This window comes from Rhipicephalus microplus, chromosome X (genome assembly GCF_043290135.1).
Source record: "Rhipicephalus microplus isolate Deutch F79 chromosome X, USDA_Rmic, whole genome shotgun sequence".
Classification (NCBI taxonomy): Eukaryota; Metazoa; Arthropoda; class Arachnida; order Ixodida; family Ixodidae; genus Rhipicephalus; species Rhipicephalus microplus.
Window position 1 is genome coordinate 276,321,163 of NC_134710.1, and position 22,555 is coordinate 276,343,717.

The window sequence follows — 22,555 nt, forward strand, 5'->3', positions numbered from 1 at the left end:
GAGAAAAAAAACAAGTTTTGGATGACTTTGATAATTTATTGTCAATTCTGGGCCGCGCGCTGCGCTATATTATTCGGCTTGCGTGTTCTCGGGAGTCTCTACAAGCGATCGGCACCATTTTCTGACCATGCTCAAAAAGTGTTGCAGAGCCACTTTAACAGTTGAGAAGGGATGTATTTTTCAACTAAGGCCATCAGATTATCAACAAAAAGAGGCCACAATCAATCAATGTTGAGTAACTGGGAAAGTTCGCTAAAATCATGATATAGACGACAAATACTATTTTATTTTTAGAGCGAAAGCTGTTATGAGATCACAACTCGGGTTGCAGTTGCATATTGTCCGCCGCCGCCGCCACCGCTGTCCGTGACCACATCACGCGAAATTAGAAAAAAAATCTTGCATTAATGACACAGTGGGGCTTCAACCCGGGTCCGCTTGGTGCAGCCCAATGTTTTACCACTGAGTTACGCCGGTGCTTGTAACTGTTGTCAAACTTGCCTGAGGCAGGCATGACCTAGCACCAATGGCACAGCGGGGCTTGAACCCGGGTCTGCAGGGTGCCAGCCCAGTATTCTACCACTAAGCTACTCCGGTGCTTTTTTTCTTTAATGCATGAAATCATCACCAGTGAATCAGTGAAGAACGCACAACATACTTCATCAGAAGTCGGTGCTTTTGACTACTCAAACTTGCCTTAGGCAGGCTTGATGTCGGGTAAGCAATCGCGTTAATACGACTTATAAAACATTTTATAATAGCGAAAGAACAACCATACAGTCATCGCACAATGAGATTAGCGCAACGAGTGGGCCGTCCAATGCTCCAGCCCGCTACAAAAGCTTGTTCTCGTTTCCCTATTAGCTGTGGCGCATACCCACTTCAGCCATAATTCGTCAGCCACTGCATGGACGATTGGCACAAAATTCTTAGCAAGTGTTTAGCGGATACCACGCTTCTCAGAAGAATGACGAAAAATAGCATAGCGAATGCCGGCCTACTACCCAAAAAATTATTATTATGGCCCTATTGAATACCAAACAAGTGTGCTTGCAGTAGTTACCCATCGAGTTTTTTTGAAAAGGCTAGGAAAGGCCGCTCTTCTAGCTTTCGCTGTGACTGTGCTGCGCCTACCACACAAGCCTGACGTTGGTTTTTTTGTTGTTTTTGTTGCTATGAACGAATTGGCATTTGTCCCGCGGTATCTAATTTCTTCCAATAGTCACATGCGCCACCCTTCAGGTCTGTAAGCCTAGATTCACAGTCCTCATTAGAGCGCACACCCCGTATTGTCATCTCTCCCTATATGTGCAAGCAATGCCCCGACGTTTCATGCCTCACGCTCACGGTTAAAGAGGGCCCGAGCCGACTCAGCGTTTGCGACTATTCGAACCACATAGACGTGTACGAGATGCAGAAGGAAATCAACTGAAAAAGCGCCTCTAACGCGCAACAGAGCAGTTCTTTCATGTTCGCCGCGAGACTGGAAGCCTGTACTCCGCGGGGCCTACGGGTCACAGTCTCCCCTCGCGTCACCAGGTCGGGCACCGAGGCAATCTCCTCGGACCGCACGCACTAGCATCATCTGAGAAGCGATAAAAACGAATCGCGGCGAGGGTGAAGTCGTTTGCCCGTGAATTTGCATGAGAAACGGCGTAAGTGTAATCGATGCTCCCCGCCACCGGGTGCGGCTCATCCTGGCCTCGTATTTGCATGATAAGCGCTCTCCGACGAACGGAGACTCGGCGGTGCAGGCAATGCGGCCGACGCGCACGTGGCTATCCAGGCCCAAAAACAATGACTGTTTGCTCATAGTTATGTCGATTTCGCTTTTTTTAGACTGCAGCATTTCGTGGTGACTAAAGGTACATGCTCTCTATATAAGTGAAAAGCACCATGCACATTCTTCTTGGAGCTCTTGTGTGTAACTATTTAGCATGGCCCTGCCAAGGTGGCTGCTAGCCAGAGTTTGCAATAGTAGCATTATGCGCCAGCCAGATGTTATTTTCTCAAGATAACTTGGTGTGTATTCATTAGGCGTGGCCAACTTACAGTGCGATAAGACAGTGGGTGCTTGGTGATGTGCTGTTTGCAAAATGGGAATTCCTATTCTTGTTTATTCTTAGTGCATGGTTGCACACACGAGAATATTCGTGAAAAACATTTGACGTTTTCTTGTTTTGATGACCATGAGATAAGATATCCTCGTACCTTCTAAGGGCCTCACTGCTCAGTCACGCGCGAATAAATGAAATAACGCGATCTGTATTGCATGCTGTAGTTCTATTTTTTAATGCAGAGCTGACTGACATTTTTAATGCGAAGCTGACTGACTGACTGACACTGACATTTCTAGTTAATGAAGCGTTTATTAACTTTTTATCTACAGTTGGAGGGAAGTTTCCCGCACGGGTAAGTTGTAGAGAGTCCCAATTTGTGGCATCCTCACCTTTAGAAACGAAAAAAAAAAGATGGCTTGTAATTTGACATATAATTTTGAATCACAAGGCCCCGATGTAAGCGCCACCATAAACGAGTGTCCGGGAGGTGCAAAAGAGGTGGCTGCACTGTGACGTCACACCAAAGTCACACCAAAGCTTCCCGCTACGAAGTCTGAACGAGGGCACGTCGCCGCACAAACTGGATTAGAAAAAAATAGCAAGTCATGTGAGAAAAATACCCATTTGCACCATTCATTAATCGGATGTCGTGTGTGGTGCTCATCCGTTTCCTTCTTAAACAATATATAAGTACGTGCAAAGCACTTTTTCATCTATTGCGCTGTCTACAAGAGGGAGCGCCGCAGTGGTTGCCCGAGTTTCGCGTTGTACACCATTGTAATTTTTTTAGGAGCACCGCGCGAGCTCGGCATATGGTAGCGTCTAATATTCGAGAAAGGTAATGAGATCTGCCGAGAATGCACTAGCGCACAGAACACACCCAACTGGGAGCGCCGTCTTCTACGCTATTTACTGGAACATATATCTACGTCATCTTGGAGGAAACAGCGCCACGCTGCGGAGCACAACGTACAAATGGGCAGAGTATGCGCATGCGCGCTACGGCCAGCCAAGTGCAAGTGTTTTCGGCTGTCCTAGGCGGACTAACTTCCCGCATCGTTTTACTCTCTTGTAGTTTTTAATTTTTGATTATTTATGACTACCTTTCACAGATAATGGCCTAAAGCTATACTCTTTCGGCCTGCAGTCTAAGACACCCGCAGCTACACAGGAGCCCATTGCGCTTCATTGTACAGTTTTATTTACTTCAAGATTACATAAACATATGTTGAAGTAAACAGCATAGCAGACGGCGCTTGCAGTTCACGAGTGTTAATTGTGGGCTTGCGCATTGTTGACGGAGATTATTATTTTTCCAGACGAATAGAGTGTATCGTAATCTGCGCTCAGCACTCGCGTGATACGGTTGAAGATTTGCAAGCGTGTACATCGAAAAAAAAAATTCAAATAGCACTTTACATGCCCGCAGGATGAAAGCGGCAAGCACCGAATATCACATGCGAAAGCAAGGTGATTCGCTGGAGCAAGTGCGATTACTACTGCTTTTCACGACAAGTTATTGCCATGGCGCGTCTTCGTTCAAACTTCATTTTTTTATCACTTCATGTTCGAGTCTGACGGAACATGGCGGCCGTCTTTCTTAAGCGTCCGGTGCGTACAGTTCGATATCTTCTAGATGGGTTTCTTGCAGTTTGATTATAAATATCTCAAACTAAGAGCGACTCCTTTGATTGTGTATGTCAAATAGTGTGTATGTCAAATGTGTATGTCAAATAGTGTGACGTCCTATAATAAAAACAAGTGCTCCAATTGGTACAAAAGTTACTTAGCAATCATTAACTAATTAATTATTTTAATCCAACCTTAGCAGCGACAAAGTTTTTTTCCGTCTCAACGCAGAGTTCACATGTGAAGACGAAAGGTGGCTCACCGTCGGAGCCCTTTCACAGCATCTCTACTTAGTCTAAAGACCAAGACTATGTATACTTTCGTGAAGACGCGACAATAGCTACCAAAATGAATGAACGATGTTAGCATAACTAGCGTGAAATTGTCGGAATCCGATATAATCTGAAGGTACATTCGATTGGTTGTTTACTAAAGCACTCTGGCGAGGCACGTCACGTACACCTGGTCGAAATTGAGCGTTCTCAGTACGCTCTTTGAGAGGCGGGTTCTTTCAGAGCACCACGATCCAACTAGAACGCTGCGAGCTGCTCTGACTTTGACGTCGGAGCGCGACCGAGATCTGATCTCGTGACTCCCGCATCTCGTCTGTTTGCAATGAAATGAGCGCTGACCGTGTTTCTTCCACCGGCTCTCGACTGCTCTGGCCAGCGACTGCACGTTCGGCTCAGACACGCGATCTCTGGCTCGGATCAAAAGCGGGCTTCTCACTGCTGCAATCTGAGCCAGAGCGCGGAAGCGCCCAGACGAATTCCCTGTGAAGCTGTGTTCACTCACGTTATCTCGCGCAAGTCCTGTTTTCCGCGATCACTGATTTCCGTTGTGAACGGCAGGTTCGCGAGCATCCGTAAGTGAAAAAAAAAAAGAAAAACTCGTATGGAAGCCAACTTCTGCGGGTACTTTGAATAGCAATGATAGCGCAACGTTCTTTTTTTTTTCGCACACCTTTTTTTTTCACACACCAGCTGCAACTTACACGTGTGAGAGCACAAGCAATTCTTCAACACTTTTCATCCGATAATCATGCAAGCGAACTATATCAAAAAATCAAACACAAGCTTCATTTATCGCACCTGTCAGCTCATGCGCAGCATTGTTACTCGTTTTTTTTTTTTGAGAGCCCAATTGACAGGTTGGTGATATATGCACTACCAGCCTAAATGTGTATAATGACCACGTGATGCCTAGAAATAAACCACTCGTTGGAAGTGTAGCGTGTGTGCGTCTCCGTGTTTTCTTTTGTGTGTGTGTGTGTCCCGTTACCTTGCGCTACCAATGTCATTCAAGTATGCTGTAACAACAACTTGCAACTTTACTCTGCAGGTACGGACACTTTTTCTTGAATATTTAGGTACGGCTATAGAAACGCTAAAAGAATACGAGAAAAGCATCGCTAAAGTTGACACGCACTGCCGTGCCGCGATTGACAAGGCTGTGTGTAGCATTGCGCTTGAAAAAGCCTGAAAAAGAGCTGCCACTTTCAAGGCCAAGTCATTCGCTCGGTTGCTGTTTGCGATCGTGATGCGATGCGAAAGCAACGGTAAACCACGATTACGATTTTACGATGAAGCATGGATGAAACGTAGGGTGCCACGCTCCCAGCGTGCATAATTGCACAGTAATTCTGCACGCGCGCATTCGATCGCTAAACTGTGGTATGAGGTCAAAAAACACGCAGTCACAAAACATTTAACACCGTTGGCTATGCAGCGCACGTGATATGGCTAGTGTAGACAGTTTGCTTGAATGCCTCACTTTTATTGAAGTTTTAAAGAATATATAAGACAATATTTATCGAACCTGGGCTGTACACACCGCGGTGTTAAATGTTTTCTGGCGGCGCTGCCCTTGTAACTTCGAAGATCATGGCCACAAACTTCTGTTACGTACTTTTGTGCTCGACTCACCACGGTGGTGTAGTGGTTGAGGTACTCGGCTGCTGAACCGCAGGTCGCGGGATCAAATCCCGGCTTCGGCGGCTGCATTTCCGAAGGAGGCGGAAATGATGTAGGCCCGCGTGCTCAGATTTGGATCACGTTAAAGAACCCCAGGTATGCGAAATTTCCGGAGCCCTCCACTACGGCGTCTCTAATAATCATATGGTGGTTTTGGAACGTTAAACTCCGCGTATCAATCAATCATCGTTACTTTTGTGCTGTTGAACAGAAACGGCACAGTGCCGTTGCGCGTCGTAGCTTCGTGCGTTGATATCTTTTAACTATGAAAAAAAAAGGTATACTACAATTAGGTAGTGTGCATACGAAGGGGAGATCAATGTGATTAACGAGTGTGGCCATGATATTTCAAACATTTTAAGCTTGAATGACCACCCGCTAATATGCTCGGCACAAACAAATAAAAAAAACGGTGCAGACCAGTTTTTTGACGAAAAATAAAGAGAGAGAGAAAAAGTGACAAAAAAAGCCAGGTATGTTAACCAGGCTCAGTTGAGTTTCGAAGGTGTTATAAAGATTACGACCAGCCAGTAAAAAAAAAAAAAACAAGTGGTGCAAACTCAGAGTATTTCGTTCCCGCTCTTGATTCCGCGAAGCCAATCATAGACTTCAACGAAGGAGCGCTGTCGGCAGTGCATGTCAGAATTCTACAGCACAGATGTCTACGAACTGGCTGATTTCTGAGGTTTAGACGGCAGACGAAAGGACGCTTGGTGAAGAGACAAATGTGTTCGTCGGAGAAATGAAAGGCCCTAACTTGATACGGCAGAAAAAAACATTACTACATTAGTACGGTAGAAAACACATCTTTGACCTACAAGTATCTAGTTAAGTCATTATGGAACTGGAGCTTTTGCGCCGCTCGTACATGCCTCGAAAGTTGAAAGTACGTGCTCTCCAGCATCTTAACTTACGCAAAACGCTTTGGCTGGAAAGTCAGATGACCGCACGAGCTAGAAAACTTAAACTTTTCTTCTTTTTTGTGATTATTTGGGGGTGGGGTACGCGCCTTATTACAAGAAGTTTTACTTATTACTGAGTTTGAAAGCAGTGGTTCATTTTTTCATTTAAAGCTAAGTCTACCAATAAGACTGATTTAAACAAAGCTGCATACAATAGTTATTTATACTGAAAGCATATTTTCAAGAATAGAAGTCCTTTCTTATTATCTACCGTGGCCTATAGTTTCGCGTGTAGAGCCACGTGAGTAAGCGCAATGGTTTTTTAGCATTTTTCACCCCAGCCTCATCACTCATGAAACGTCCCTATTTGAAAGCAAAAAATCGTCGACATACTAAATTCGTTACTGAGATATTATACGGAAAAAAATTACACTTATTATATGCCCGCAAAATGCGCTGTTTGCTGTTGATTTTCAATATGCACGGAATAGGCTGCAAACGCAGACTGCTGTATTAAAGAAGGCATTTCTTGCTAACCGAAGGCCAAAGTGTTGCAGACAACGGCGTGGATATTTTTAGCTTGTGTTGTCATTCGCCATGCCCCACCTATCTTTGGACATGTTGCTACGGTGCTATTGCAAACTTACTAGATTTCAACACGCGGAACGCTTATTCGTAAAATATTCGATTTTCTGCTCATTCAGGCATACGAACTCATGGTGGCTGGGTTGGTCTAAAAAGCGGTGACATGGCTCATTTGATTCTGGCTCATGTACTTTTTTCACTTTAGTGATTACCTGCTTACAACGAATCTTGCAGTTAATACGGTACGGGTCTCGGTTCCACTCCCGTTCAGTACAGCCATTATAGTTAAACGAATAGCCAAAGCAGGCTCTACCACAAAAAGATGCTTGTTGCGGAGAAGCCAACGCTAATAAAGGCTTTTAGAGCGAAGTTTATTAACAATGAAGCAGAGTTTAACGTCCCAAAAACCACGATATGAATATGTGAGACGCCGTAGTGGAGGGATCCGAAACTTTTGACTACCTGGAGTTCTTTAACGTGCACCTAAATCTATGCACATGGGCCTCAAACATTTTTGCCACCATCGAAAATGCAGCCGCCACAGGCGGGATTCTATCCCGCGACCATCGAGTTAGCAGTCCAGTGCCATAACCGCAATACACCGCGGCGGAGCTCTAAGCTTTATTTCAATACAGCAACATTTGCCATGCATAAAGGGCGTCACTATTGGGAGGGAATACAATGTCTTTCGTTCGCACCAGACAAGGCAGTGTACGTGGCTGACCGCGTTTCTGGCATGATTTCAAGTTCGCTACCTTCGCACAGTACTAGGAATAACGGCTTTAGGTGCAAAGTTCTCGGCGTCAAAGGCAGAGTCTCGTGATTTATAACGAAATTGAAGGTATGACCCAACATTGTTCACTCGCAAATATTGCCTCTCGAATAAACCTTACTCTTGTTCTGCAAGATACATCCTGACGAATGACTTTCAGGAGGCGCTTTGTTCTTTAAAATGCGCCACGCATTTCTAATCAAGAAACGCACTTTTTTCTCCCTCGTCTAAGCTTCGCTTTTACCGAATCCCACAGCGCGTGAGAACTGCGTGACTTCTTATATAAGGTCGCGCCTTCAAGGCGTGCCATAGTCTACAATCGTACATTACCGCACATGAAGCATTTGCGAGTGTGTACGTACCTGAGCTCTTCTGAGCGACCGGCGGCAGACTGTTCTGGACGAGGTGGCAGTCTCGGCAGCCAGGGTTGTCCGGCTCGCGGGCGCACATGGCAAAGCTGAGGCAGCTGATGGGCTCGCAGTGGTCGCCCTTCCAGTGGTAACCTGCCGCGCAGGCCGAGCACAGGGGTCCCCGGTGTCCCGGCAGGCAGGAGCGGCACGAGACGCTCTCGCTTCCGGTGCCTGCCTCGCACTCGCCAGTCGATGTGGCATTGTTGCAAGGGCAGGCGGCGCACCGCTTGCCCACCCGGAAGAAGCCGCTGGCGCACGACTCGCACCAGCGGCCCGAGTAGCTCGGGAAGCAGCTGCACGCCACGTCCTGCAGCGCCGACCGCGTGCACGCCACCATGCCTTCCTCGCTGCAGTTGCACTCTGCACGCCAACGAAAGGGGATCTCTATGAAGTCATCCGTTTACGACTGAAGACAAAAGCAGTGTACACGCTCACCTATGCATACTGATTATGCCAATTTCTTCTAGTTACCTGATACTAATCACAATGAAGCATATATATTAGATTAGTATTACTACTAGTATAATGTGTTAAGCGTATTAAAATATATTCAGTATTCACTTTGTACAACTTACCCGTTTATAGTTTCACTAACGTATGATCTATGCTGTTCGAATTATTAGGTATGACCCCGTTACATAACGTTTGAAATTGCAACCTGTGATGCACTTGAATAAATAAATATATAGGGTGTCGCAGTTAGTGTTAGCCAAGCTGTTCGTTTCTTTTATTTTTTACAACCTTTTTTTTTTACAGTCAGTCAATCGGCGTGAAAGAATTGTGTTGCTGGGTGAGAGGACATGCGTCCGAATTTGATACCATAATTGTGAATTTCACATTTCCCTTTAGCATTATCCTGTAGCATTTCTCTTCAGCTTTATCGTTGGTTAACGTAAGTCACGGTCCCTAGTCTATGTACATCTTTCATGTCCCCACTATTCAACAAACGAAACAGACGCACACACGCATCGGCCTCCAACACCCAGCTCACACACACACCTACGATGTAGAGGCATGGTGGGTTCTAGGAAAGTGCAATTGTACGTGAGCACGGACAACGATGTTACGGAACCGAGGGCAACCAGTGCCGGTCTCACGCGCTACTATACAAACGTCAAACAGAAACACTCCGTTTGAGCGGTGCTTTTTTAACACCGTCCCTGGCGGCACTGGAGTTCGTGCACTCCGCGTGCGAAAGACAATAATTCGATCATCGGCTAAGGCGAACCGGGACATAGCGAGGCGGCCACGCGACGCCCCATTGAGCCTTCGCGGCGTCATTCCGCGACTAGCCGCGGGCAATGGACCGGTGATTATTGCTTTTCCGGACGAAGCACTGCTGGGGCCATCGAACGCGGTGCTGGACGAACAGCGGTTGTTTCTCGGGCTCCTGGGAGAATGGTCTATACGAGTGAGAATCGATCAAAGAACAGTTTGGCTGGATAACAACAACGATAATGAAATATTTCAGCACGCATATTGTTGAGGTGATAATAAAGAAGAGAGAGAACGTCTACCACCCAGAGGACGACGTATAATCAGCGCAGCTTGGCTGGTCTCACATGTGTGCTCAGCTCTGCTAACGTTTAAACACATCGCATAAATCCTTCAGCACTCTCTACACGCAACTGTTGCTAGTGTACAAACAGCAATGCTGTGTTGCCAAAATAAACGAGGAATACTTTAGAAAGGAATGAGGCATAGTACATAGAAGTCCGAAAAAAAAAATTCGGCATTTCCCACGTACCTGGTGATCGACGTTATGCGAAGCTTACAGAAGGAAGGTGACCATGTTGCATTTTTCATTGAGCAACACGTCATCAAATGACGCTAAATATATCTGCAAATGTTGCACGCACAGACATATCTTGAAGAGTTGCAGATGTTTATATAGCCAGTTGTTTGCACTTGCACAACGATGTCAACTGGAACATGCGTATTAGCAACACCAGAAGCTGATATGAAGCGCTGATGCTCGCGAGGATGCTGGCCCTTGCATACTGCCACATAAATCAACTTCAGCACATGACAACTAACCACAATTTCCGTTAGCCTGACGTGGCGGCAAGTATCAAAAGAGTACATACGTAATGTTCATAAAATTGGGTAAGCAGCACTGCAACCACCATTGACGTTTCACGAAGATTAGCGTTTATTTGAAAAGTAGTTCCGAGACCTGGCTTAGCTCTGTAATAAAATGTTTCATTGCCACGCAGAATGCTTGAGTTTGATTCCAGCTGGGACCCTGGCATTTATTCTTTGCATTCCTCGGGTCGACGCTACCAATGTCGGGTATTTCTTTACGCTCGCGAGTTAAGTTGCCCATGTGTTTTATCGTTATTTCGGGGCAAATACCAAGCGTCAATCACCTGTGGCACCTACCTGCCCGTGGATATGTGCCACTGTTTGGCGTGAAGTGTTTGACGACGTACTTGACTGGATTGTGACATTATTCTTGTCTTGACCAGCACATCACATCATATTCGTCAAACCATCTTACCCTTTCTTGCTGATTTTGGTTCACGCCAAGCTTAAAGGGTGACCACGAGAGCACCCAAACGTAAGTGGATAGATAGATAGATAGATAGATATATAGATAGATAGATAGATAGATAGATAGATAGACAGACAGACAGACAGACAGACAGATATATATATATATATATATATATATATATATATATATATATATATATATATATATATATATATAGATAGATAGATAGATAGATAGATAGATAGATAGACGCCAAAAGTACTTGCAGTACGCAATGCTTCGCATTTAATATCTGGGGTTTTACGTCCCATACACACGACATGTTATGAGAGGCGCCATAGTGGAGTGCTCGAGAAATTTTGACCATATGGTATTCTCTAACGTGCACTGACATTAAAGAGTACACGGACCTCGACCATCTCGCCTCCATCGAAATACGACCGCCGCGGCAGTGGTTGAATCCACGACCATTGGGTCAGCAGCCGAGCAGCAGCGATCTCGTTAGTGATTCTAGTTTTTCTTTGTTGTCTGTTAGTGTATATTTTCCAACGACAGCATATCCGTGTCCGACGTGCGTCAGTGGAGCCGTGGTGGATCGCGACATAAAAGAGTTTTGTAAAAAAAAAAGCAACTCCACGTAGAACGGTATGTGTTCGCAAGCTGTAAAAGCTCGCAGTTGTCTACTGTGCTACTCTTTTTTTAAATGTGTACTATTCAGCCATGAGCAGCAGACGCGAGAATGTCGCTCATTGGGTGCTCTCACGGGAAGAGATTTACGCGTCATCTTTTCCGCTTCAAGTGCGCTATAAAACACGGCGCTCGCCTTTTCTTTAAGAGTGCGCGCTCGCCTAGACCACTTCGGCCAACAAGCCTTTCCCGGCACAGGTATACGCTGGCACACAAGAACGGCAGCCTTTTCTTCGTGTCCCTGGCGCACCTTCAACGGCTTACCCTCTGGCAGGAAAGCGGAGAAAATGGAGCAGGAACGCACACGGGATCTCGCCTAGGCTTAACCTCCGGACACCCGAGAGAATGAGGAAAGCAGAGTGAGAGAGCGGAAGGAAAAGAAGCAGGATTGGAACCCTCGCTGTGCTGGCTTGTTCTGGCGCTCACCCGATCAGCCCCCAGTGACCGTGCACGCATTTCCTACCGTGCCTTACTTGAGCATTTTAGTTCGCGACAAGCGTCAGATGCTACTACGCTACAGTATTGGCGGTAACGCATTGCAAATAACGGAGTTGCCGGTAACGCGTTACTTCTAAAGACAATAGTCTTTCTTGGGGACCTTCGACGCAAAAATTTTGGTCTGTCTGTCTTTACATTTGTCTGTTCGTCCACACTTAACGGTATCGGGTACTCTGAACGGCACCAGCAGATACCCCAAACGGCCGACCACATACTGCGCCCACCAATGTTGCTCAAGATTCAGCGTTCATACTTGTGCGATTTATAACTAAAAAGCAATTATTGCGCATATCTTAGGCACTATAACAACACGTATATTTGCTGTATGCGCGTCTTTTACTAGAAAAAAGCATACATAAGTAATTCTAAGGACCGTAGCGTTTATCACGCTGCGCTGACCATTCAACGATTGCACAAAAAGGCGAGTGTTTCCAACGCTTTGGTAAGACGACACGGTGGTGGCACCTACCCGTCGCCTTGCGTTCTACACCTAATCACCCCTGAGACGGGCGCACCCGTCTCAGAGCCACGCGCTTCGTTTTCCGAGAAAACTGCCAGATAGCGCTCATGTCTCACGTGTGACGTGACTTGATTCGCTCGTTCGCCTTCGCTGCACGTTCGAGGCACTCTAACGCAATGCCTCCAGAATACCATTGACCGATTTTCTTACGCAGTACATCAAATAAATGTTTTGCTCACTCTGTCGACACGCAAGACTATCATCTTTCGCCCCGCCACGGTGGTCTAGTGGCTAAGGTACTCGGCTGCTGACACGCAGGTCGCGAGATCGATTCCCGGCTGTGGCGGCCGCATTTCTACGGAAATGTTGTACGCCCGTGTACTCAGATTTGGGTGCACGTTAAAGAACCCCAGTTGGTCAAAATTTCCGGAGCCCTCCACTACGGTGTCTCTCATAATAGTATGCTGGTTTTTGGACGTCAAACTCCACAAATCAATCAATCAATCGTCTTTCGACGACATTTGCGGATAACATGCAGATACGGGGCCAATTTTTTGTTCAGTAACTAAGTACTCGTGGCTATTTTGGAACTCCAACAGAAATTGAATCCCGGATGCGGCGGCTGCATTTCCGATGAAGGCGGAATTGTTGTAGGCCCGTGTGCTCGAATTTGGGTGCACGTTAAAGAACCCCAGGTGGTCGAAATTTACGAAGCCCTCCACTATGGCGTCTCTCATAATCATAGGGTGGTTTTGGGACGTTAAATCCAACATATTATTCAATCAACTCTAACAGATAACGTATTTTTGTTACTATTTTTCGGTAATGGTTACGTTACTGGTTACTTTTCATATCAGTTATACTAGCAGTATTACAAAACTTTCAATATTTTTGTTGGAGAGCCTTTCTCAGTGCTATAGACCCGACGTTATTTCACCGCTGCGGTGAATCGCTGTCGGCATGCTGATTGTTTAGCAGGCGTGGCTAAACAAACAACGTATCGCGTTAATTACTACCAAATATCTTTCGTCCCTGAACCTTCATGCTCGGCGTAAGATGACACAAAGCGATGCCTCATTTCACCACTTATTTGTTGCCGTCAGCGAAGTGGGCGAATAGCGACCGCAAGTTCAAATAGAAGCGGGCGGTCCTGCTTGCATAGGCGCTGCAATTTTGATTTGTAACCACATTTACCGGCAGTACATGATAAAGAAATTAAAGGCATATGACATCAATGCGAAGAAGACTAAACACGCATTGATGTGACGTAACACGCCCGAAACAAGCGTAACGGTTTCAACCACTGTGCCAGTTGTGAGGTAATTATATCTGCAAATATGTTTTGTTGTTTTAGACCCCGTAGCTTTTGTAGTGCTGAAGAGCATACTGGTGAGAGATGAGGCAATTGCTGTTATTGCTATCCCGTTTTTGCGTCTATTTCTTTCTCCTCTCCCTTATCAGCAGTCACAGTTTCAATTTCCGAGTTAAACTGCAATTTTGTGGATGTTGGGATTTGTTCAGTTCGAAATACAAAGCATGTAAAGAAATGAAAGCTAATAAAGCATAAAAATATTTGGAGCCTATGCTGAGCGCCACGCAACATGACTGCCCTTTTCATCTATAGCGAAGCTAGAGAATACATAATATGGAGCAATCGTGTCGCATTTCTAAATAAGCCCACCCGAAAGTAGTCGATGACATTTTACAGGTCCAAGCTTCGTTATACGTTAAGTGTATACAAGCTGCATCGTGATGAGTGAGAACTTTCTCATTGATGAAAGACGTGTCCATCGGTAAAAAGAGTGACAAATACGCGCACGCTATATAGTTGTCTTGAACTTTTTGTTTAAATAACGCCTTTGTTTGAGCGCCATTTATGAAGAGATAGATCTGCTGGTTTTCATTTTGGGAAAGCAAAAACGGCTAGGACAACTCGCTGTAATTGTGCACGTGCCGTATAAATTTGCTACTTGGTTGGTTAATGAACACTTTAAACAGGCAGTACGCGTAGTATGTGCAGGCATCTTGCGTTGCTACCTGTCTGTTCCTGACCCCAAATGAAACAGAAGACGCCAGAGTCAGCCCAAGTAGTAATAATATCTCTGCCAAAGGGCTGAATGTAGGGCTGCGTTATAGAGACCATGCACTTGGTCACCAACGTCAGTGAATGCAAGTCCACGTCTGTGCTATGCTAAGCAAAGAGGTCACTAATTTATTAGTGATTAAGGTATCGGCGTATGTCTAGGAGCGGCACTCTTGTTCTTATGAATATGGACATCTTAAAAACAGCCATAAAATGGTTGATTCAGCTTATGGTAAAAAGCTTGAAGTGCCGCACTAATTTAAGTCACTCGCATTGCTTGACCGCTACAAGTACGCAGTTTTTTTTAATCCCTCTTTCCAATTCTCAGGAATGTACTAATGTAGAAATACCTTTCGCAGCTGCCTAGGGTTGTAGGTGAAATTTCCGGAGCCCTCCCCTACGGCGTCTCTCATAATCATATGGTGGTTTTGGGACGTTAAACCTTAGATATCAATCAATCAAGGGTTGCAAGTGAACCAGACAGCTTGCATCACAGCAATCACAATGCTATCACCCTTACTAGTATCAATAGTTAAAAAAACTACAAAAAACGTGTGCTTTTCTTTAACCTCCCTGTGGACGGGTACAGCTTCCATGGTCATCCAACTTCACAGAGTGGTATGTCTCCTCAGAGTCTTCTTACCTTGCCTATTGGCTTTTAAGGATTTCTAATTGATTTCCGGGCCTTTGTTTTCTGCAACCTGTCATTATCTCATATAAAACCCCTTAGCCAATACTAAGAATTGAGGCTAATGAGGACGTTAATTGCCACAAATGTTCACTTCTGTAGAAAATGAATAAGGATGTCTTGGTGGTATCGTGCTGGCAGAAAGAGTGCACTCACGGATTTTATTGTCCAGGTAGGAGTCGTCGCCGACGGGAAGCTCAGCGACGGGCAGGGCGGTGCGCACTGCGAGCTTGGGTGCGGCCGCTGTCTGCACGTTCGGGTAGACTGCCGCGAGGACCACGGCGTACTCGGTACCCTCTTGCAGCCGCGTCACCAGCTTAGACTGGATCACAGCGGGAAGCATCAGGGCCTTCTCTTCGCCTGCACCACAGACAGGTGGATGCACACCACGAGATATATCAAGCGGGAAATTGGCTACATAAATGCAAAAAACGTGAAGCATAAAGATGGACACACAGAGAGGAATCTAGTTAGTTTTAATTTTGAGGGGCAGTGTGTAGGAAAAGATGGAAATTTCCCTAAGAAGGGGTGCCACGACAAGAGTTTCGGCAAGCTGACTTGTCCTCAAGCTGCATTCTTAAAGAAGTTCGCTTGTTGAAACGTTCACTCCAGCAGCACTCTGTTGTCAAGAATTGCTCGTATCATCAAGCTTCCATCTTTCCGTAAACTTCTGCCTTGTATTTCATAATAGAAATACTAATATCAACTATTTGTTTCTGTGCAGTTTGTCCAAAGCTTCAAGTTAAGATTAGAATAAAAGTATTATTATTCAAAAACGCAGAAATTTAACTTAGCTGTACGTGTCATTGTGTGAAGGAGGATGATGATAGCATAGCTTTGCTTGTCGTATTTTGTATATATACCTTCCGCTTGGGCAGCGAGACGCACTGGAGTATATGCCGAATAAGCGAGCATACGCTGATTCTCTTCAGTACAGCGTGCCGAGCGGTCAAAGCTTTCTGGCCATGATAACTTGTTAAGCTTACTGAGTTTACCTATCTTGCGGCGTCGATGAGAGCTATATGCAGGATCATTCCCCGATTGTAACGCGATTCTCTATTTCTAGGCGTCGAGCTTTTACCACCCCATTTGTATTAACGCCCCGCCGCCGCCGCATTGGTCTAGTGGCTAAGGTACTCGGCTACTGACCCGCGCAGGTCGCGGGATTGAATCCCGGCTGCAGTGGCTGCATTTCCAATGGAGGCGGAAATTCTGTAGGCCCGTGTGCCCAGATTTGGGCGCAGGCTGAAGAACCCCAGGTGGTCGAAATTTCCGAAGCCCTACACTATGGCGTCTCTCATAATCATGGTGGTTTTGGGACGACAAGCCGCACATATCAATCTATTAATCCACTTGTATTAAGTGTCACACGGCGAAGCAAGAACGAGATGTTGCTGGGGATGTTATGACACTGCGGTCTTCATTCGCACTTCGTTTTTTGGCACCTCGACAAGAGAAAATAAAACGCAGAAAAAATATTAATTAAGATTTATCTTATCGACAACCGTCATTCCGAACCCATTTCGCGTAATGGAATGATACGAAGACGAGCGTACATAAGTGAATACGGCGCCGCCCACGCGAGGCAAGACACAGAAGCGGCAAACCCGAGCCTGCATGTGTTGCTTTCCCATGCAGAGGACATCCTCGAGCGCAAGTGATGGGTGTTGCGGCCTTCCGAGATTAGAGTGGAAAGACGAGACGAGGCCGCTGCCTTCAAAATATGAAGCACCAGTGCAGGCGCGAACAAGAGGAGATAAGGCGCTTTAGCAAGAATAAAAGGCCAGCGTAAGCGCCCGAGGAAGTAGAAAAGGTAAAGAGAAACAAACGCCATCTCTTAAGCCCGCTTCATCGAACGGCTTTCGCGAATGCAGTGGCGCCGCGCGGACGCTTGAATGGACGCAGGAGACGAAGAGCAAGGGTGCTTGAACGGACGTAGGGGTCGAAGAGAGAGGGACACTTGAGAGCGAAAGCGATGCTAAAGGAGGACGCTGCCCTCCCAACGAACGCTCGCCTCTCTTTCTCTCTAGTCTTCTTTATGTGTTTCCCATGCCATTCCAACTTTCCCAGGCCTCTTTCTTCCAAGTACAACCCTTTTATGGCAGAAGAGGAGACGTTCATGAAACAAAAAGAGAAAAAGAAAGCAGCAGCAGTGCTTACTGCACGTATTTAGCGCTTCTTTCGTTCTTGCCAAACACACCTCTGATGCCGTTCCCCACAGACTGCTTCCTTTCTAGTCGGTCACGCCTGAATGTTTTTATTTGCACTCTTTTTCTTACTGCTCTGCAACAAGCCACCCGTGGCCCAATTCTATTATTCTGCCATATACACCTACAAATCTTTCCGGTCACTATATTTTACGGCCGGCTCCATTTTTTCTTCTTTCCGGTCGTGTAACTCTGCAGAGTATGATTCACCGGCGCACCGCCCACGGCTCACTGTGCAGCGTGCTCGAAGTGCGCGCGGCGCACGCCTGTTTGCCCGGCTGCGCGGGCGGTCCTGCCGCGGCTGGATTTTCCTATATGGGAACTAGGGAGAGCTCGAGTCGCAACCGATACGAAGAATTCGTGTCAGAAGTTTATGGCCCCCGAAATAGGCTGAAGCTTCTCCCCTTCTCTCCCTGCGTGGTGGCTACACCCAGCCGTCCGCGTATAGCGCCCATCAAGGCGTCCCCAGAGGCGCCGCCACGAAAGCCTCGATTGAAGCCACGTGCCGATATCTGCTTTGGCGGGTCCCTAAAATCCCTCAGCAGCCATATGGGCGCTCTGCTATAGCGCCGCAGTGGGTGGGAAAGAAGGGAACACATTTCCCGACTGATAGGTGTACCGACCTGGCTGAATCTCGGCTGCCGCGCACCGAACGCGCGAATGCAGCGCTTGCTGGCGGAGCGCGAATTCTTTCCGCGTGAGAAGTGTTCTTGCCGTCGGCAGCCACTTCGCAAGTTCGTAGGGTGAGATGTATTAGCAAGAAGCAAACGCCGGTGATGAATGCCAATGATTTACTCGAACGTGACTCGACACACCGAACTTTCTGCACTTCCTTTTTTATATTTATTAACGCAACTTTCCTCATCCTCTTCAACCTTTCTTCTTGTTGCAACTTATTTGTCTAATAACAATCAAAATCGAACGAGTTGAATTATAGGAGACACTCTTTTATGGGCTCAAATGCGAATATTATGGTTCGTAATAGTTAATGCCGATAAAAGTGTAAGCCCCTCGAAAGCAATGTCCTTGCAATAGCTGGTCCAAGTTGGCAGAGACGACTGCCATACACACCACCCCACCAGTCCGATACACCGGAAACAACCAGGTACAAGTTCAAATGTCCAAAAAAAAGCATAAAACGGACCATGACATTTTGCACAAGCAAATTGGAGATTTCCAAAACATGTGTGGGCGTGCTGCCAGCCTTTCATGGGAAAGTAAGCGCGCGATCCGAGACGCGTTACATGCGTAAACACGAAATTAATCAGACCTCAGTGGGCTCCCCGCGCCTGGATCAGTCCTCCTCAGTCCATGCACAGCCGGGCGCAAGGACCACGTTAACAAAGTATACATGACGAAAGCCTCAAGAGGTAGAGCACGCGGGTTGCGCCGCGGCAGCGCCCTCGGATGCGGCTCATTACAGCCAATCGCTCGGCGTGAGCGGGCGGTCGTCCGAAAAAAAGGGCCATTCGTCAAGCGGCCGTCGTGAGTTGCGGCGCTTCGGGAAGGCCCCAATCGAGGCCTCCGCGCGCGCGCCACAATAAACCCTACTCTAGGCGCCGCGGCTCAATGGATCTGACGAGGCTCTGTTTCTCTGTTCGGTCTGTGAGCTATGCAGCTGTGTGTGTGTGTGTGTGTGTGTGTGTGTGTGTGCGTGTGTGCGTGTGTGCGTGTGTGTGTGTGTGTGTGTGTGTGTGTGTGTGTGTGTGTGTGTGTGTGTGTGTGTGTGTGTGTGTGTGTGTGTGTGTGTGTGTGCGCACGGAGCAGAGGAAGCGGCATCACTGGTTCAGCCGCTACCACGATGGCGCCAGCAGAGACTCCTGTGAGAGCTCTCCTCGCAAAGGTCCTGTTCACGCTTACAGCGCGTACACGTCATGTCGGGCTGTTACGATACGCGATGCGGGCAGATGTGTACCAGCGATTCGTGCAAGGTGTTTCTTCCGCGGCGGTGTTCGCAGATATTTCAACAGGTCCATGCTGCCTTCCACCGTTCTAACACTAAAGGAGAAAGGTGTCCATGCCACTTTCTCTCTTTTCAGATGGTAGTTGCACATAAAAGCAAATACAGGGTATAAGCAGACTTAAAATAAGACAAACATAAATGATCTCGTTTTTACGGGAATCATTCATAACAGAAAAGTAAAACTTGCCTCCGTAAAAGTGGTTGCAGCTGTGTTGGATGTTAGGAAATAAAATTAGCGCAGGGTGTATTGCTGCTGGGCCGGTATTACGGCCTTCGTCGTGGATTCGCCCACGCTGAAAACACCTGTCCGATTTCTGCCGAGTACTTTTGCCCGACTTCGTAGTGTTTTTGGCAGCCCGGTACGACGCACTGTGATTTACGAATGTCTAGAGGCCTAGTTAGTATTTCGCGCCTCGAAAGCGTGAAAGGGTTGTGCTTTCTAATATAGCGTGTTGTCCTGCTGGTCGAACGTATAGTCAAGACTTCGCCGATGCTCTTCTCCAACTCTCCGGCCTAGTACTTTTCTGCACCAGTCACTCCTAGATGGCGGTGCTATTTCTGTTAGTATGCGAAATATGCATTATGTGTTCGTTCGTGGGAATATGTGTGCCTCTACGGCGAAATGGTCAAAGCATTTGGCTTCTTTCCTCAAAAGACGAGGAGTCTGAGATTCGATTTGCCCTCCGGGTAAATCTGTGAAACCTTTTGAATTTCTTCTCGAGGTACTGGCGTACTCTATTAAGAGAAAAGCTCCTAAAGCTCTTGGTAAAACATCAGGTGTCCGAAAAAATTGGCCCCGTATCTGCATGTTTTAATTCAAATGTCGCCGAAAGATGATAGTCTTGCGTCTAGAGAAAGTGAACAAAATCTTTCTTCGATGTTCAGGGCAAGAAAATTGGTCAATTGTATTCTGGAGGCACTGCATTAGAGAGTCTCGATCCGTGCAGCCAAAGGCGAACGAGTGCATCTAGTCACGTCAAACGTGAGACATGAGCGCTATCTGGCAGTTATCTTGGAAAACGAAAGAAGGCGTGGCGCCTGTCTCGGAGGCGACGAGGTGTAGAACGCAAAGCGAAGGGCAGGTGCCACCACCGTGTCGTCTTGGCAAATCATTGAAAACACTTGCCTTTTTGAGCATCGCGTTTTGTCAGCGCATTATGATAAATGTTATACGGTCCTTAGAATTATGTATGCCTTCTCTAGAATAAATATACACATAAATAATATTGACGTGTTGTTATGGTACCTCAGATATGCGCAATAATTGTTTTTTAATGGACAATCGCAGAAGTATGAACGCTGAAACTCGAGCAATGTTGGTGGGCGCTGCAGATAAGGTTGGCCATTTGTGGCAACGTTTGGGCCGTTTGTAGTATTGTTACGGCGGACAATAGACAAATGTACAGAACAACAGACAGACAGAGCAAAATTTTTGTGTCGAAGTACCCCAAGAAAGACTACCGTCTTTAAAAAAAACCCTCTACGCCATTGCTTATCAGGCGCTGATCAGCCACGACACCTACAGAGACGGCTCGCAGAGCCGACAAGCCGAGTTATCCCGCCCCGTGATTCGAGTACGAGCGACTTCACGGCCCGCTGTTTTGTCTTGAGTGCCACAACTAGGTTTGCACGTTAGTTCTGGTGTAAGAATCTAAACATTCTTGACTGGTCTGTGACAGGGTGTGATTCGACGCTACTTTCCCCACGCCAGGGAAATAAGGTCAAGTTAAGCCCCTAGCATCAACCAGCTTCGCTGTTTGTGCTTTACATGGCTAGTGTAAACTTGCTTTTTTATTGACGTCAGTTCCATGATGGAAGTCATATACGTCAATCTTCAGTATACGAGGAATAAAACAATTTGGTCTTAAATAAAAACGAATAATCTAGCTATAGTATCTAGTTAACGAAGACTACGCGGCGCACACATTTACAAGAATGAAAAGAAGATTAACGCCTTCATCTCACGTTTCCCGTGCGATAAAGGCGTTAATATGAGCTGCTCACAACGCGCCGTCTGTGCGTTTACATGCACTCTTTTTGCTTTTTTATTATGAGATTGTGATGGGACAATATTTTTTGTGCGCATTGCCTCTGTACGGCGAGTGTTCTAGGCTATAGTTATTAAGGGGAAAGTTTTATACACCTCATCGAGTTCAAAAAGTGACCGTCGGCATCGACTGTCATCAGTACGAGCAACGCTTGTTGACCTATGATCACTGTATGACCTATGATGATTGTATGACGTCAACACGACGTCATGGATCGCCAAGATTTGTCATGTCGTCATGGCGTCACATGACGTCGTCGTTTCGTCGACCGATTACGAAAGCAGAGCAAAACTACGTTAGGCGCGTAACATTCTCGAAGAGTGGGAGGGAGCGGGGCGGATTAGTACATTGGCTGCGAAGAAAAGGGAGGATACGACATTCGCCTGTTAGTAGTCTTCGGCGAATACACAAGAGACACTAAACTTATATATATATATATATATATATATATATATATATATTGTTACGGATGTGATGGGTTTATTTACAATGAAAAATGTCAGCGCTCTACCGTCACTGCCGAATCACCATCGCCCGAGCGCGTCCGATTTCTTCTTCTTCCTCGCTCTTTCAGTCCGCGTTACATTTCCCTCCGGGCCAGACGAAGCTCACCGAGCGAGTAGAAGCGATCGGTTGTTGTAGGGCTTCAATCGGGCAATGTGCACAATTTGCGTCTTGCGCGAACGCCGGTTCTGAGCTGTCACTCTCGCGACAGCGTAAGTGATGTCACTTAAGCACTGAGTAATGACAAATGGTCCTGAGTACTTAGAAAGAAACTTCTGGCAAAGTCCCTTTTTTCGAACAGGCGTCCACAGCCAGACCAAATCACCTGTAGCGAAAGTCACGGGCGGGTGCTTTGCGTCGTAACGGTCTTTCGCGCGAGCGTGGGCGGAAAGAGTTCGGAGCCGAGCAAGTCGACAAGCTTCTTCGGCGCGACACAAAGTCTGCGCGACACTGGCGTTTTCGTTCGTCGAAAATGGAAGTATGGTGTCAAGGAAACTTTGCGGATGACGAGCATAGAGAAGAAAGAAAGGCGTATAACCTGTGACTTCGTGTTTCGCGGTATTAAAGGCGTATGTAACAAAAGGTAATA

The 22,555-nt window shown here is 46.5% G+C and overlaps 1 protein-coding gene across 1 annotated transcript in view; it reads right to left on the reverse strand.

The window, feature by feature from the left end:
* LOC119161480 (uncharacterized) overlaps nt 1-22,555 on the reverse strand; it is a 169,135-nt gene that overhangs the window by 20,900 nt on the left and 125,680 nt on the right. Inside the window, exons 3-4 of the mRNA XM_037413971.2 lie at nt 15,401-15,604; nt 8,284-8,691 (exon numbers count right to left, since the gene is read on the reverse strand). Of these exons, the coding sequence (XP_037269868.2) occupies nt 8,284-8,691; nt 15,401-15,604 (612 nt within the window). The remainder of the gene's footprint in view (nt 1-8,283; nt 8,692-15,400; nt 15,605-22,555) is intronic.